The sequence below is a fragment of the Akebia trifoliata genome, chromosome 5, assembly GCF_017979445.1.
Source record: "Akebia trifoliata isolate Shusen 1 chromosome 5, ASM1797944v1, whole genome shotgun sequence".
Taxonomy (NCBI): Eukaryota; Viridiplantae; Streptophyta; class Magnoliopsida; order Ranunculales; family Lardizabalaceae; genus Akebia; species Akebia trifoliata.
The window spans coordinates 1662820-1679873 of record NC_141379.1 but is presented as its reverse complement, the minus strand read 5'-3'; the positions used below and the strand labels follow the sequence as shown (position 1 = coordinate 1679873).

The window sequence follows — 17054 nt, the reverse complement described above, 5'->3', positions numbered from 1 at the left end:
TCTTATCTAAGAGGTTGAAGATGGCTAAGTTTCAAAAGAAAATTCAAATTTTTTATAAAGAAAATCTAATATTTTATTTGGTGATTTTTCATTAATCTATGACAAAAGACAAAGACCAAAGATAAGGTATCTCAAATATTTATCAAAATTTGGAGGGCCTCATGTCAAAGACATGGACGCACATTCACTTATATTAAACTATTACAAGAAGAATCAAAATATTTTGACCTCCATTAAGAATGTCAAATTGGGGTCAGTGATAATAGACTGAACTTACATTATTAAATTGGCAGCTACACAATATAACTTTATCATGAAGTGAAGGGTTTAAATTGTACATTTTCATGTTAAATTGATGTTTGTTTGACAACTTATAATTGTTGGATTCTGACAAATTAATCAAATTATCTTTACATATACAAAAACTATTAAATGGCATTTTTTGACATAAGGATCACAATATTCAAATAATATTAATTAATTATATAAAAAAATCAATATAAAATCAATACTTAAGATAAACATCTAAACATCATATTATCATACACATTAATATTCAAACAAACGCATAGTAGTAGTCTACTTACACCAATTATTCATTCAACTATCTAACAACACCCTAATAATCTAATAAAATTTGGTGATAAATCAAACATATTTCTATAATAAATAAATAATCAAAGTAAGAATAACCTACAAACAGATAAAGTTTTTGAGAAAGAAATTGTGAGATCAAGATTTAGATCTAGATATTAAAATAGTATAACATAGATTATTTCGAATGCATTTCAAGTTTAAATTGACCAAAATCAAGTTTAAAACTACATTATAATTGAATGCAACTCACTTTTACGAGTGAAATGCATTTCACATGTTAGTTTTTTTGTAGTGGGGTAATTATAAAAGCACCTTATGAATTAAAAGCACGCCACAAAATAAAAGCACCCCACGAATTATAAAAGCAATCCATACCATAGTCAAATTTGTTTTTATCTTATATGGGTTAAAAGTTTTGAAATGAGTTGATTTTTGGTAATGATTATCTTTATAATGAGGAGATTATCCTCACAAAAAATCAGCCCATTTCAAATCTTCTAATCCAATCAAAAGTGGTTTACAATAAATAATGGATGATTTACAGTTCTTGAATGTGTTTTGATAGGGTTAAAAGTTTAACAATGGGCTGATTTTTTGTGAGAATGGTCTCTTCATCATAGAGACCATCCTCACAAAAACTCAACTCATTCCGAAACTTTTAACCTATATAAGACAAAAACAAATGACTACAAATCATTGGTGGAATATCATTTAAAGATAAAGGGTATTTATGTCATTTTAGGTGGAACCATTTTCGATCTTTGGCTTTGCGCAAAAACAAATTCGCAAAGCACCTCTAAGGCAACTTTAATTTGAAGCCCCATCAACTGCAAAAGCCCAAACGAATATGGCATATCCATTCATTAGCCTTCCAAGGAAAGGATCTTCCTCGCAACACATTAATTGAGAACTCGAGTCAATGAGCACATGTAGGATTTACTCTGTTTGCTAATTCATAAGTAAAGACATTGGATTGAAAAATCGTGATGGAAAATACTTACTTTTAATCTTGTCGTCGTCATCATTATCAAAGTATTACCCCAAGGATTTGGAGTTGAATAAACAAATCTTATTCCTCCATTACACTTTGGTTGGATCAATGGAACCAACTTGATTTGTGGTATCGAAATTTCATAGATTAATGGAGTTGAAATAAATGTGCCACGTGGAAAATAAGGAGTGGGTCATTGAATATTCACTAGTCCTAATTTCATGAGTCTGGTGGTGTCGAATAAATAAAGGAAAAATTACTTAAAGGACCCTAACGGAGTTTTTATTTATTATAATCAATCTTGAATTTTACTCCCCACATTTATCAAGATTGAATCGTCGAATGTGCCCTAACTGTTGAAACTCATCATTTTCATCCTTTTTTTTTTTTGTGGCATCCCAATTAGGTTTCAGAGACCCCATTCCGACACTTCCCGACACAAAGGATTTGGGAAGGAAGAAATAACTATTTATCAAGAGTTTTTTCAAGCATTTTGCTTGCTTCATTTTTAAATGAAAATTAATGAAAGATGGTTTGAAATCATCTAGATAAGTCATTATGTCAAACTTTTAGTTGATCTTTCAATGTATTTTAGTTGAAAAAATTCAAAAAATAAAAATGGAGAACTTGACAATAATAACTTTTGAAAAGTGGTGAGCTTGACAATAGTAAGTGTTGAGTTAGACAATAAAAATTTTGACCTCAATAAAAAATAAAGAATGATGAGTTCGATAACAAAAATATTGACCTCAACAATAATGAGGAATCATTAAAAAATAAAAAAATTACTAAATGGATTATCAAGATGGATTAAAATTGACATCGATTCTCACATCTCTGATGTAAATGTATGTACTGAATCATAGATGTTTTTCATCAGGATACGAGTGAAAAGCATATGTTGTGCACCTTGACATCAACATCAACAATGTGAAAATCTATGTCAATTTTAATGTTACTCCAACACGACTCTTACGTAATTTTCCCATAAACAAAAGAAGCTCTAGTGTACAACGTACCACACTGAATCCAAAGGTATCATGGTGGGAAAGGGAAGATATTCCCTATGAACTCTCGTGGAAACAAATCCCAAGAAATGTAACAGATCTCTAAGAAAATTTATAGTTTCTTTATTGTTTGGTGTCCTAACATGTTTTGACCACAGAAAAGTCAAACTCACATTATTCGCGTTTTAACCGAATGTAAATTCTAACCACGCATTCAGAGGGCGCGTCAAGCACGATAGCGGTGACATTTTTTTTTTTTTCTTATTCTTTTTCCCCATGACGGCTCTGACCGTTATATATAATGTCTTGTTAAGACTTTCGAGAACGTCCACACAACCACCATGACACCGTGTTGAATGTCTTCGATTCCGTTACTTCTCCGTTAGTTCCTTCACATTTTTTATCCTTTTATTCCTTCTTAGAAAAATCTTGGCATCTTCTTCGTATTTATGATACAAACCTATTTATATAAGCTTGTGTAACATCTCCATGTTTCAAACTCAAAGCAATTTAGAGCTATTTATTGAGAACTATTCCATCACAAAAATGAAGAAATGTGATGTTTTGGAGCGCATATTTCGATACTGCGATGAGGATGGAGATGGGAAGGTTTCTTCCACGGAGTTGCGACGTTGCGTGACGATGGTTTTGGGAGAGATCTTGCAAGAAGAGGTGGAAGATGTGGTTAAGTCATTGGACTCAGATGGAGATGGGTTGTTATGTTTAGAGGATTTTGTTGGATTAATGGAAGGAATAAAGGATGAAGATGAGAAGATGAAAGAGTTGAGGGAGGCTTTTGAGATGTATGTTATGGATGGGTGTGATTGCATTACACCCAAGAGTTTGAAGAGGATGCTTAGTAGATTGGGAGAGTCCAAGACCATTGATGAGTGTACAGTTATGATTGATCATTTTGATCTGAATGGTGATGGAGTGATAAATTTTGATGAGTTTGTCGATATGATGCTTTGATGTATATAGATGTAGGGTTAGATAAATTAGCTAGGACCATTGATTGATTGATTCATTTGTAGCTTGTTACAATTTGTTCACATAATAGTTTTTATTTTTTATTTATTTATTTTAGATACAAAATAGGAGTTGGACTAACAATCTAATTTCACTTAAGTACAAAATCTTTTATATCCCTTTAACCCCGACGAGGTGGCTCAATGGAAATTTCAAATCCAACAAGCGGCGAGAGTTCGTAGGTTGTGTATTCGATACTCAGTATGAGCAATATTTCCTTGGAGACACCCGTGAGGGCGTTCCCTCACTTACTTTGGGTGTGATGTGCGGGTGTTGCACATGCCCGGGGGAGGGTTCCATATCCCTTGGTTCTGGCCCTGGTTCATTCGGTTTCCCTAGTCGGACGTAAGTTTAGATGCCGTTATATATATGAAGAGGGATCCCTTTCATGTTTGTGGCTTTTTAATGATGGGCAATAAGGTCTTAATAATTTCAGTGTGGAGGTTTGCTAATTGGAAAATGTTTATCCAGGGGCAGTACTAAATTTTCTAATGTAAAACCTTGGAAAAGATAAGGCTGGGTTTGTACCAGTGTGCAAGGAAAATAGGAGGAAAATGATTGTTTTTAGAAAATGTAATTATCAGGTGTGTATGAGTGGGCATTTTCTGGCCCAAAGCGAGTTTTCACACAAGGTGGGAAAAATGATTTTCACATCTCCTAACATTGTTTGCTAACTAAAGCAACTCTCATTTTGACATTTTCTTAATTGCAATCAAATGAGGGAAATCATTCTGCCACGGAATTCATTTTCCCAATGAATTTATATTCAAGATATAACTGGATGGTGTGGCCACCCGTATCAACTCGACCAAATTAAAGAAAAGTGATTGATCAGACGATTAGGATTACCGCCGGTGCAGTGCAAGTTTGTCTTAGGGTTAATGTTACCCCTTAGTTTCTGAATTTTAGGTTTTGTAAGATTCACGGAATTATTTTTTTCTGCGATAATTCATTTTGCAGTTATATGATTGTGCATTTTCCCAGAAATAAATGGTTCTCCTATCTTTACTTAGGAAAATGGTTTCTTGTCAGGTTTCAAAATCCTGATGTTATTCTCTCATGATTACTCCCACCCTTGATACATGCAATCAAACATTGGTTTTCTTGAGGAAAATACTCAATTTTCTCAAGACCTTTTTTTTTTCTTTGAAAATTGATTTTTCAACAAAAATATTTCTTTGTGATCATACACACCCTTAGGGTCTGAATGATTGGAAGGAATTCTAGAGCGTAATGAATTCCTTGAAAAAATGATCATGGGAAAATGAATTTTATGGAAAAATAAATTCAATAACTTCACCTTCAAAAATGTAGAAAGGGAGCATTAGTAGGTGGGAAAATCATTTTCCACGCGGGTGGGTTAGGAAAACATTTTCCCTCAAAGGTAGAGAATTGCTTTAGGAGGGAAAATGAATTTCAGGAAAAATGTGCAATCATACATTTTTCAGGGAAGCCATTTTCCATGCAAGATAATACAGACTTTTAGATCCAATATATCGTCAGCCCATTGGGAAGAATGGAACATGTTAAGCTAATAATTTCATAAAGAAATCAGAAAACAAAACCAAATCTCCTTATTATTTCATTAATTATCTAGGAAACAAGTGTTAAAAATCCCAATAAATTGGGCATCAAACTACAATTATTCTAATATCCATCAAGAAGCACCATGTCTAAGCCTGATCATAAGTGCAAGTCCCATAACCTGAAAATACACACAAGAGAGTTCATGTAAGAAATTTATATATGTATGTGTGTGTGTGTGTGTGTGTGAGAGAGAGAGAGAGAGAGAGCTCACTTGGGTCAGTAACAGTGATGATTCCAGTCCCATTGAAGTGGCAATTCCATTTGTTTCGACCACGAGACTGATAGTACCTATTCATGACAAAGGAAGCATGATTGGCTTCATTCTGTGGATTGTAACACATTCCTCCAGGATTAATGGGATTGCAATCTATCTTCATGTTCCCACACACGTAATGAATTGCATCGAGAAGCATTTCATCACTCGCTCCATGTTTTGCTACACACCATTGACATTGGTTGCTCGCCGAGCCTTCTCCAGCAACAACAAGAGTCACAATAACCATGATCATGACCAACATGAAGGAGTACAACCTTCCCATCCTCATAGTTGTCTAGAGCTTTTAATTTTATTTATTTTTTCTCCTTCTCTCACTCTTTAATAGTTTAGTTTGGTGAGTCTAGTTTGGTTTTTATAATAGAGGTGTGAATGAAGAGCTTTGGTGGACAACACTGCTGTGCATGGTTGTCAAAATGTTTGATTTCTTCATTTTCACTCTTGTTTGTTTGGGTTCTCTAATTCCCTAATTACAAGGTTTTATCTACTTGGGTATGGGTTATTTGGGTTCTTCTCTTTTTGATTTGACAAGCTTTGCTATTTTGACTACTTAGTTTGGGTTCCACTGATCTCATGAGAATATTCTTGATTTTTTATGTTAAATGTCTACTACCACTATCACTACCCATAAGCCATAGTTTTAAAACCTCTAAACCATGTTTGATCACAAACATACGGCTAAGATCATCTTTGAAAATTGGTTTTGGGTCAGGCCTGGTTCAGGTAATTCTCTGGTGAGTCTAAATATTATTGGGTACGGCCTCGAACAAAGTACAAGCCCTAACTGGCCCTAGTCGTATTGGGCTTCGGGAGAGCCCACTTAAGTCCTTTATTGAATTTTGACCGTTGGGGTGGATGGATTAAAAAATATTTTGTTTAAAATAAAATAAAAAAACCATTGGAGAGTTTAGGAGCTTAATTTTTTTTTTAAAGAGTCATCCTAGAGCGACTGGGCTTGACACTGCGTTTCACACCATGCTGCCATGGAGGTTCGTATAGAACGATAGATTCTCACTCGTATCTTGAGGAAAGCATCTATGATTCTGCATGTGTGAAATGCAGTGTCCTATCCTATTCACTTCAGAATTTCCGTTCTTTTAAAGGTACGCGAGAGAGAAAACAAGAAAAAATAGGATAGGTTCAACGATTCCCCCTCTTTTTTTAAGGGGGTTTTGGACCCGTAGTCCCGACTAACAAGGGTGAGGCAACGGGTGCCTCTTGGACTTCACGACCTCTTTGATTGTACAGATATATATTTTTTTATACTCAATGAATTCTTGTATTAAGAAAAAATAAGAATGTTGTTTGGAGTTTAAAGAACAAGAAAAAAAATGCTAAAGTAACATTAAAATTGACACCGATTCTCACATTGCTGACATGGATATATCTATCGCTATGTGTGCAGGCACATCAGCAATGTGAGAATCGATGTCAATTTTAGATATCTGATTATAGGAATGGATCGTATCATTTCGATGTGACGAGTACGAATTATCTGTGGCTAGCTTAGTGTTAGCCCACAATTGCGTGACAAGAAGTGCTTCACTCGTACAATGGTAAGTTTACTGGTGAGGCATTGAGTATATTATTCTTTTGGAAAATGGGAAAGAGAGCATGGAAGTAGTTGAAATGAATGTACTTCTTAGTACAAAATAAACACTTTAAAGCGCGGTCAAAAACCGCCTGTAATTCATAGAAAACAGCCCCTACGGCCATGTTTGGATTGAAAGAAGTGGAGAAAAGAGAAATTCAATTTCTCTTCACCATATTTGGATGGACATGAGAGAATTTGGGATAACTTTGAAATTTTAAAACATCTTAAAAGTGATCTGGGAGCAGAGTTGAAATTATAAAATATTTTTAAAAGATTTCTCTCCTCTTTTGGAGAGAGAAAACTTATCTTTTTTTTTTTTCTCTCTCTCCAATTCTTTTCTCCTCTCCTAAACTCAACAATCCAAACAAGAGAAATGGAGAGAAACTCATTTATTTCCACTTCTCTCCATTTCTCTCAATCCAAACATAGCGTAACAATATTACATGCGGTTGCCTGAAGCGTCGGTCAATGTGTTGTCGCTAAAGGATTTATCGCCGCTACAGACATTTTTCAGAAGAAAAAAAATTACATTTATTTTAAAAACATCCATTTTTCCAGATAAAATTTGTATATTTTTATTTAATTTTCTCCTAATAGACAACAAAAATGAAACCACATACATATAATTGTGAGATCAAATATAAAAAGCACTAATGCTGGAGTGACACAAACGGGGACACAGGTGACACAAATGACATGGTGGCGCACACATGACCATAGATGTTTTTTATACGATGTGTCACCCCTATCCCCCCCTTTGTGTCACCCCTGTCCCCCTCTATAAAAAGAGTCGTTTATAATAACAACTATTTTCTTGCAAACATAAGGCCTCTACAGTAGAACAACGGCAGGTGGTACTAATAACATTTCCCCACCATGATAAGCTCCAATCATCTCCTCACCCCAAAGCATATTCATTCAAGTGAGTGGGTAATAATAGACAGAGCGCTTGAATGACATTCTCATTTGTAGAATATTCAAACAAAACAGAATTATAAGCCCAGATAAAAGACATGAGATGCACTTGTGAATGCTTGGGTGTTTGATGTGTACCTGTGCAAGCATGCAATTGTCGGTGCAAAATGAGCCTAAACTATAAATTAATTTTGTGACAGCATATATGGGTAGTTCATAAAGTAAAAGGTTGACATTCACATTGGTATTGTTGTCTGTGTGTGCAGGCGTGTAGGTGATAGCTACACTAAGGTCCAATCTCTGGAACTCAAGCACCAATCATGATTGCTAAACATGGGTGGAGGGAAAGCCACCCCTGTCAGTGGTGTTTATGTCATTTGGAAGCACGACAGAAGTAGGAAGGAATCAGATTGAAGAGATAGCATGGGAATTTGAAGGGGATCAATCTGCACTTTATTTGGGCCTTGAGAGAGTCCGACTAAATTAAATTACCAAAAGATTTTGTAGACTCAACAAAAGAAGAGAAGGGGCTGGTTATGACATGGTGCAAACAACAAGAGATGCTAGGCAACAAGGGTCCATTTCTGCACCCCCCCCCCCCTTGAATGAAACCACAGTGCACCTCAAAGCCACAAACTATAATGAAGACGAACAATATGAAAACAGCCCAAACTTACAGAAGAAAATAAAAAAAAACATCCGCCAGCAGATGTTAAATAGAATAGAGAATACATGATGGACCTAGGTCACCATCCTAAACAAATTCTACCCACATAACGTAGGAAACCACTAACTTAACCACACAGATCATTCAGGGGCTACCTCTTCACTGGGGCAAACAACAGAACGGAAACATCAAATGCATGATACTTGTTGATGGTTTAAAGAATCAGCAGAGTTGGCTTTGAGATACACTAAAAATGACTGTATGTCTTGTGCATATTTATACGATACATCTTATTCTCTAACATGATCCCTCATGACAAATCCAGAAAAACATGGTTTCTTCTCATCATCTTCGATACCTTATTTTAATCCAACTAAATTTAATTAGTAAACATCTATTCAATTTGCAATTCAATTCTATTTAGAACTACATCTTACGTCAATGCATATAAGGTTCTGATTCTGGTTTATTGAAAAGAGTCTTAAGGTTTAATTGAGTTCCATTTACAAGTTCTAGGGAGGAGGAAACTGAGGTTTCAACAGGTGGAGCTTAGGGTTCAAGGTAAGGGTTTTAGGGAGGTTGAATATGAACACTGTCGGGACAGTCAGAAGTATAGGATTGTTTGGGGGCAGAGGAAAATAGGAATATGAGTTTTAGGATTTTAATTGCTGGGTTTAGCAGAGAAATAGAGTCTAACCAACAAAAATATGGAGGATACCATATGAAGGATAAGAGTCTCATCTCTAAGGAACTTAAAAGTAGATTCTTCATTCAATTCATGAAACACGTCTACTATTTTCTTACAAATTAATAGAAGAGAAATAACTCCAAAATTCTAATGACATCAGTTATTGAAAATAAAAGCCTTGAAATAGAACCCCACAACTATCAAAACTCTAAAATCTGGACAATTGGATAAAACTCTAAATAAAATAGAAACCACAATGGATAAGTCCCTATATGGGAACCATGAATGCGGCCAGTAACCAACCAAAACCCTTACTTTTCAAACAAATATAGAAATTGAATCAAACCCAAGAATGAATTCTTGAAACAAAACTACCCATGTTCAAAAAACCCACATATTTCCTTTGTTTATAGCAAATAAAATAGCAATTTATGACTATTGACATACGTTAGTTGATAAAAAACATCAAACAAACATAGAAATTAAATCAAACCAAAGACATGAATTCTTGAAACAAAGCTACCCAACTTCAGAAAAACCACTTATATATAAAACAGCAATTTATGACTACTGACATATCTTAGTTGATAAAAACCTTTAAGGCAATCCACAACTACTCTAAGTTTATCCAAACTACCTCTCCCTTAAACTTGTTTCACTTATAAGTTCTAAATAAACTCTCAAACACACATAGAACCAGATCTCTGCATAGTCCTCTAAACAAGCAAAGCTACGTAAAATACAAAAATGGCAGAAAAAAGATGGTCCCCTCACCTTTCTTGACAAGAGGGAGAGATGAAACACAAGAAGCAAAAGGGTTCAAACCCTTCAGTTTAAAGTACTTGGCAACCCAATTCAATGAGTTCTTGAACCTTTTGCCTTCCTGTTGTATCATGGAGAAATTTGTTTACAATCTATCAAAAGAGTGGAGAGAGATTTAGTGGGATAGTGGCCTAGTGGAGAAGATATAATAAAGACATCTTTATAAAAAATATTGATAAATATTTTTTGAGCTGCCATTGGCAGTTGGCACCCTACTTTTACTTACTAATCTTAATCAAAACAAAACAGACCACAAAGCATTAAATGACTCAAAAATATTTTGAGTCAGTAGCATATTTCAGGATCAATATTTCATTCTAGTATCAACAGAACTGAACCACAAACTCTCCTCACCGTTACAGCAAAGATTAGAGCTCCAAAACCCAAAACAAAGCTACAACAGACACCAACAATCGTTGCAAGTGTCACCAGCAAACATTCTAGTATCAACAGTCGAAGTGGTGTTCGGGTCCTACAGAGGCCGTTTTGTGTATGGTAATGGTGATTTTGATGACAGCAATAATGACAAATGCACCAACCTAAATCTTCCCAGGTTGAAAAGGTGAGGAGAAATCAATGGCTAACCACCTACCTAACCTAACTCATCTATTCCTCGAAGAATTATCCATAAAAGTTTCAATAATTGGGTTACAAACAAAGGGATCTGTGCCTCTTGCTCTCAATGTTAACAGCCACATACAGACATGTGAATCGCTCAAGTAATCATAGACAGTAAATACACCATGGAACTCTTCAAGAAGAACTTGAAAAAAAATAATAATAATAACTTTCATTGCTTTGCATCCACACACATCTCCGAGGGGGCAGTGCGTGTGACCGTGGGATTAGTCTTACCCCAAGGGTGGGGATGTCCACGATAAGCTAAAAAAATAAATAAAAATGAAATGGAAGAAAAAGGTGTTCTTCGAATAGACAGCTCTATCTTGGTATGTTTCATTGTCCCCTTATGTCTCACAAGTACCTAATTGTATCTTAATGAAAATCGTGCAATCCATCAGTATAGGCAAAAGTTTCTTTTTATTCTGCACAACTAAGGCTATTGTTCCTCTGTGGTTTCTATTAGCCGACAATATCATAATCCAGGGGAGATGGGCATTGCTACTGGTTTTTGTGACTGTGAGCACTGACTGTTAAAGCCTGGATTGGATCCAACATTGACCGTGAATCTATTCTTCAAGGATGTACCTCAACCGACATCGACAAAGAACATGGTGCATCTGACTCAGAGTAAGACATGTCGAATCCTAGAAATAACAAGAACCAAAATGTGTTTTTCTATATAGGAATTTCACTTAATATATCAAAAAAATTCTACATTAATTTGCAGCTGTGCGTAGTGGCGTCATATCAAAGTATGATCATGGGAGTGCAAAACTTTAACATGAAGCATTATGGCCGAGTAAAACCTCCAGTTTATAACCTCACCAACATCCCTGGCAACCTTCCTCTTGTCATCAGTTATGGAGGTCAGGACGAGCTCTCTGATGTACAAGATGTTGGGCTTTTACTTGACAGTCTTAAATTACATGAAGGAGACAAGCTCACAATTCAATTTGTGAAGGATTTTGCTCATGCAGATTTCATAGGGGGGATAACTGCCAAAGAAATTGTTTACGATGCTGTGGTCGCCTTCTTCAAACATCAATGAGAAGGAAGCATATCGATCTATGTAAAAAAACTAGTTTTTTTCTGCATTAATATTGATAATTAAATATTTGCAACTTTTGAGTATGAATTAACTTACAAAGGCTAGAACTAAAGCACTAGGAGTATGAGAAGGTGGGAGAAGTAGTCCAGTGCACTCTGCTTTTGTAGGGAGAAGAAGGATCTCTGATAACACCCTACTTTCTAATGAAATTTTCCAAACATATACAAGGGGCCAAGTATGCTGCTAAAGGGGCCTAAAAAAGGCCTATGACAAAGTGGAATGAGAAGCCGTCTTCATGATGATGCACAAATGTAATTTTCCTCCCAAGATTCATGGACTGAGTTAAAGGGTGTTCCACTAATATTATTTAAAAAAGAAGGTGCAACAAAAAAAAAAAAAAAAATGTTGTTAGTGAATTTGACACACCAGAGAAGCAAATGGTATTTTAGTGAATTCGACAAGGAATGCACAGGCACATCAGAGGATCCCCCACTAGTTTGGGCCCAAAGAGAAGGGGAGTAGGTTCAAAGATACCAATGATCTAAGAATGTACATAAGGAACTCAGTCTGTCCCTTCCCCATACCGTTTTCGGAGAACCAATGTGGCAAAGCTAGAAAGTTCTGGGACAAAAGGGCAACAGGGATACTTCGCAAAACCAAACCAGGCAAGAACTCAATTCTCATAATGCAGCATAACGGCCAAATTGGTACCAGAAGTAGTAATCGACATCAATTCCCCCATCTACCTCTCACGAGCCCACTCATGAGCAGGGCTAACTAAGCTAGACCATACCAATGATCAAACAGCTATTGATGAAAACCAACCTGCTGCATGCAAAATCTCAGTTTGGCAAAGGAATGGTGCTGCAGCAGCCACTGCAACTCAGAAAGATAGGCATTGTTCAGTTTGGCATGTTGGGGATGTAATAGGATGAAATGGGAGAAAATGGCTTGAGGCTCTTTTTCAGGGAAGAGTATGGGAGACCCACAACTCTTGTTGGAAGTTTTATCATAGTAGGTGGAATTAGGGGGGGGGGACGAGATGGGAAGAGTAAATGTTTTTACAAAGATAAAGAGAGGATGGAGAGAGAGAGAGGGGTGTTCTACTGTGAAGGCATTATCTCGCAACAAGGCCCTATTTCATCCTAGATGGAAGAAGTAGAAGCCCCTCCAAGAAATGGGAATTCGGAACCCCTCCTATCTCCTAAAAGGTACAGACAAATTGTGGCAGAAATTGGGAATAAACACGATGATTTCTAGATGCTGATTCTATTAAAATTTGAGAGTCTGAAGCTCAAGTTATCATTAAGAAAAGATAGATTGGCTCTACATATAGTTGAATGGTAAAATAGGGTTCCCGACGCCTATACTTGGGATAAGGCCTAGCTGATCCAATTCTTCAACAAGCAATTCAAACAGATACGACTAAACTAACGAAGAGGTCTTGAATAAGATTTCCCATACCAAAAGATAGTGATATACAATCACAAAGACAGCTGACATTATTTGTAAAAGTGCTTGAGCAACAGATGAATATATGCAAACATGTTACTATTGGTATCATCAACTATCCAACTATGGTGACTACATATCCCCATATCAGCAATTGAATGTCCAAAACTATGCATTATAGGAAACAAATAATTGCACCCTTCACAGGAAAATTTATGGTCATGGTTATGACATTGTAAGATAAAACATGGGTAAATTAAATAGTCAATCTTAAAACCCTTGGGCATTCATAAAATTAATAAAGAGTACCAAAAACACGCTACCAACATGAATAATAAAACCAAAATGTCTGAAAAATACAAAACCATACTCCGATTACAGGAAGTCCACCCAACATTGCAATTCCTCTGAGAAGCCTATCTCGGCCTCAGCTATCTAAGAGTGCCAATTGAGCAAAATGCCTTCAAAAGTCTATCGCTCCATTGCTTATATTCTATTACTCTTCTTAATCTTCATCTTCATTTGTCCATTCTCCGTCTTCCCAATTTTACTTTTCTTCTTCTTCAACATTTCACCATCAACTTCTTCTCCACTTTTGCGTTCTGAAGACAAACTAACTTTCTTCTGTTTCACGGCATCTCCCTTCTTTGCCTTTCCCGATTTCTTCAATTGTTTCTCACCATTTACCTTACTAACAACCCGCCCCTCGTCTGGTTTTTCCGCTATCTTCCTCTTTTTACCAATCAAATCAACATCACCCAATTCACCATTTTCACTTTTCTCATCGTCACTCAATACATCGCCCAATAACTCATTAAAATTACTATCCATATACCGAACTTCATGAATCCTCCCCTTCTTCGATACCTTTCTCTTTTTCTCCGACTTCTTCTCCTTCTCCTTCTCTTCAATTATGTCATCCTCACCTGCCGATTCCACTCCACCTTCTTCTTTCAACACCTCATCTTGCATTTTAACTCCCTCAATCTTCAACCCCAAATCGGGCACCGTATGATAAACTGGCAAAGCCAAAGACTCACTTGACTTCAAATGAAGTGAGCGAATATTCCCCCATTTCTTTGGAACAATCTCTGCAACCCCATTTATCGCAGCAACGATATTCTCAACAATCTCATCTCTACCCTGAGAAACCCGACCAATCTTCACAACGCAACAAGTCCCGGTCCTCAAATACAAAAGGGCAGACCCACAAATTTGCTGAATCTGCTCTTTCCAATTCTTATGAATCAAATTCACGGGTATCGGAATCTTCTTCTTCTTAAAGAATTCCTTCCCCAATAACCTAGGAAGCAAAGGGATTATCCGTTTATCGGCAAAGAAAAGATCATATGAGCTACAAAGCTTGCGTTTTGCCTCGAATGGGCGGTAATCGGATTTAAGTTTGGAGAGTTTGAGGACTTTGGAGATGGGTATGTTATCAGATTGGATCTTTTTCTTGGCTGAATCGGATGAGAGAGAGGATTTGGAGCGATCATCGAAGATTAGGCAAAATTCTTCGGAGGAATCGAAAGGGTGGAAAGGGTGAGGGAGAGGGATCTTGTGAGGGTTAGTGCGGGCTTGAGGTGGGATTTTTTTGAGAGTGAGAATGAGATAGAGGAACTCGTCGTGTTCTAAGAGTTGGGATTTTTCGTGTTTGGCTTTGGATTTGATCCATTTGAGAAGGGCATCTACGGCTCTACCGATTGTTTCTGTGGTAACCCTAGATGATAGTGAAGATGGATTTTTCAAAGAATCCATTAAAGCTTTCTCGGCTGCGAATTCAGGAGAGATAGAGGTGATGGAGGCCGAGATAGTGCAGCGGGAACGCTTGATGAGCAACAAAAGAGGAAGAACGATAAAACCCTAAACCCTTTTGGCTTTGGGTTTTGTTAACGTGTGCTCTAAGTTCGCACGTTAGATTATAATAACTACACCTTCGGATTACGCATTTGAGACTATTTTGGTAATGAAAGATTTTTTTAAAAGGAATTCTGGATACTAAATCCAATTTCCATTGTGTATTTATTGCATATTGCATTTGAAGTTGGGCCTAAAGGCACATCTTAACGAGACCCTTTAACTAGGCTGGCAAAGATCTAAAATATACCCAATGTTCCTAAAAAACTTGAAAAATCCGATTAGATTGAAATCATAGATCCAAAATAATTTTGGATCGGATTATAATTTACCACAATTCCCTCTGAAAAAAAAATCCTATCCGAACATATTTTAATATTTTTTATTATTCTTAATTTCATATAAATATATCTAGTTAAAATGTTTTAGTCTTTTTTATTTTCCTTTAGATTTGTAGTTGGAAAGTAGATATTTTAAAATTTTATATGATTTTATATTTTTTGAACATTGATAATTTGAAAATAAAGTATGTATTTGGATTATATCGGATCATTTTTGAATTAAGGATAAAATGAAAAGGATCGGATTTACTTCACACAATAATTAATTTGTTCGGATCGAATCAAGTACATGTTAAAAATTTTCAAATCGGTATTGGAGTGATATTGAACAGATCCGTTGCCAGCCCTACCTTTAACTTGTAAAGGCATGACAACGTCACTCTCCTATAAAGTGCATGTGAGTTACTTCTCTCTAAAATTTGATACGTGGGAGAAGAGATTTGTGAAGATTTTGGTCAAAATCTAGGCATAAAAAATACATAGAGATTTTATTTCTATTTAAATCGTACCAAATAAGACAAGGGTATTGTGAAAATTTTATATTTTAAATATTTCACATCCAACCTTTTAAAATTCTACCCAAACCCTTTTCTATCTACGTCAACTTGCCTATTTCATCTCTTATTAGATGAGATAAATCATTTATCTCAAATTAAATGAATTCAAAAATATTTATATTTACAAAAAGTTAAAATTAATTATTTTATTTGAAATATTAAAACTAGTTGACTTAAGGGTGTCAATCGGTTGGTTTTGGTTGGGTTCCTAAGGAACTTAGAACCATAACCATTATATTAGTTCAATTTCGGGTTTGGTTCCAAAATAAATGGAATCAGAACTGAAACTCTCAAAAATCACCGGTACCCATTAGTTCCGATTCTCAATAAATTATAATTAAGATGCAAATTAATGGTTCTTTTCAAAAATAAAAATTTACCTTTGTTAAAAGTAATAATTTTTTAGAAGAATAGCACATTTTAAGTTCCAATTGATAATTTATATGAAGAATTGATGAATTTTATATAACATGCATTTATTTTGAAATAAAAAATACCTTAAAATATCTATAGTAATGACAAAATAAATTGATTTCAGGTAACTGCAGGTACCCATTGGATAGAACCTGATGATTCCGTTTTCTATCGGTTTAGTTCCATTTTAGACCCAGCTCTAATCAGTTCCAATAAAAAGGGATCTGGAACCAAGATATTCAATTCTGGTTTCGCTTTCGATTTTGGTTCGATTTCGGTTAAATGAGTACCCATTGACACCCTTAAGTCGACTTAACTAAGTTTCATTTTAAAACCAAATAAATAAAAAATTATTTTAAAAATCATAAAATTTTAACAAGATTTTGTAATTTTGTGTTAAAAATAAATAAATAATTTTAACATATTTAAATAGAAATATGATCATGTGAATGAGAGTATTTTTTTTTCAGCACCTCATTTGAGATAAGACGATTCAAACAAGTCAACTCGGTAGTTATGTGGAGATATGAAATATATGACAAATTTTTTATTAGTATTGAAATATGCTAATTATAAAAATCAATGGGTCTTAA

The 17054-nt window shown here is 35.4% G+C and overlaps 3 protein-coding genes across 3 annotated transcripts; 1 reads left to right on the top strand and 2 right to left on the bottom strand.

Moving 5' to 3' along the window:
- Positions 1-2921: 2921 nt before the first annotated feature.
- On the top strand, positions 2922-4498 carry LOC147400873 (putative calcium-binding protein CML31). The gene has a single exon (XM_086441536.1). The coding sequence runs from the start codon at positions 3085-3087 to the stop codon at positions 3565-3567; it is 483 nt and encodes a 160-aa protein (XP_086297662.1). The 5' UTR covers positions 2922-3084; the 3' UTR covers positions 3568-4498.
- A 799-nt stretch (positions 4499-5297) lies between these two features.
- On the bottom strand, positions 5298-5756 carry LOC147400872 (major pollen allergen Ole e 10-like). Its single transcript, XM_086441659.1, has 2 exons — positions 5423-5756; positions 5298-5329 (listed from the first exon to the last, which is right to left on the bottom strand). The coding sequence occupies exons 1-2, from the start codon at positions 5754-5756 to the stop codon at positions 5298-5300; spliced, it is 366 nt and encodes a 121-aa protein (XP_086297785.1).
- Positions 5757-13548: 7792 nt separating this feature from the next.
- On the bottom strand, positions 13549-15182 carry LOC147400871 (uncharacterized). The gene has a single exon (XM_086441917.1). It carries the CDS (start codon positions 15048-15050, stop codon positions 13779-13781), a length of 1272 nt encoding a protein of 423 aa, XP_086298043.1. The 5' UTR covers positions 15051-15182; the 3' UTR covers positions 13549-13778.
- Positions 15183-17054: the final 1872 nt, after the last annotated feature.

Bases quoted from the DNA above. Each gene is read 5' to 3' on its own strand.
- LOC147400873 (XM_086441536.1), top strand. From the start codon at position 3,085: ATGTTTCAAACTCAAAGCAATTTAGAGCTATTTATTGAGAACTATTCC.
- LOC147400872 (XM_086441659.1), bottom strand. From the start codon at position 5,756: ATGAGGATGGGAAGGTTGTACTCCTTCATGTTGGTCATGATCATGGTT. The intron at 5,330-5,422 runs GTGAGCTCTCTC...GTGTATTTTCAG, and splicing joins CATCACTGTTACTGACCCAA to GTTATGGGACTTGCACTTAT.
- LOC147400871 (XM_086441917.1), bottom strand. From the start codon at position 15,050: ATGGATTCTTTGAAAAATCCATCTTCACTATCATCTAGGGTTACCACA.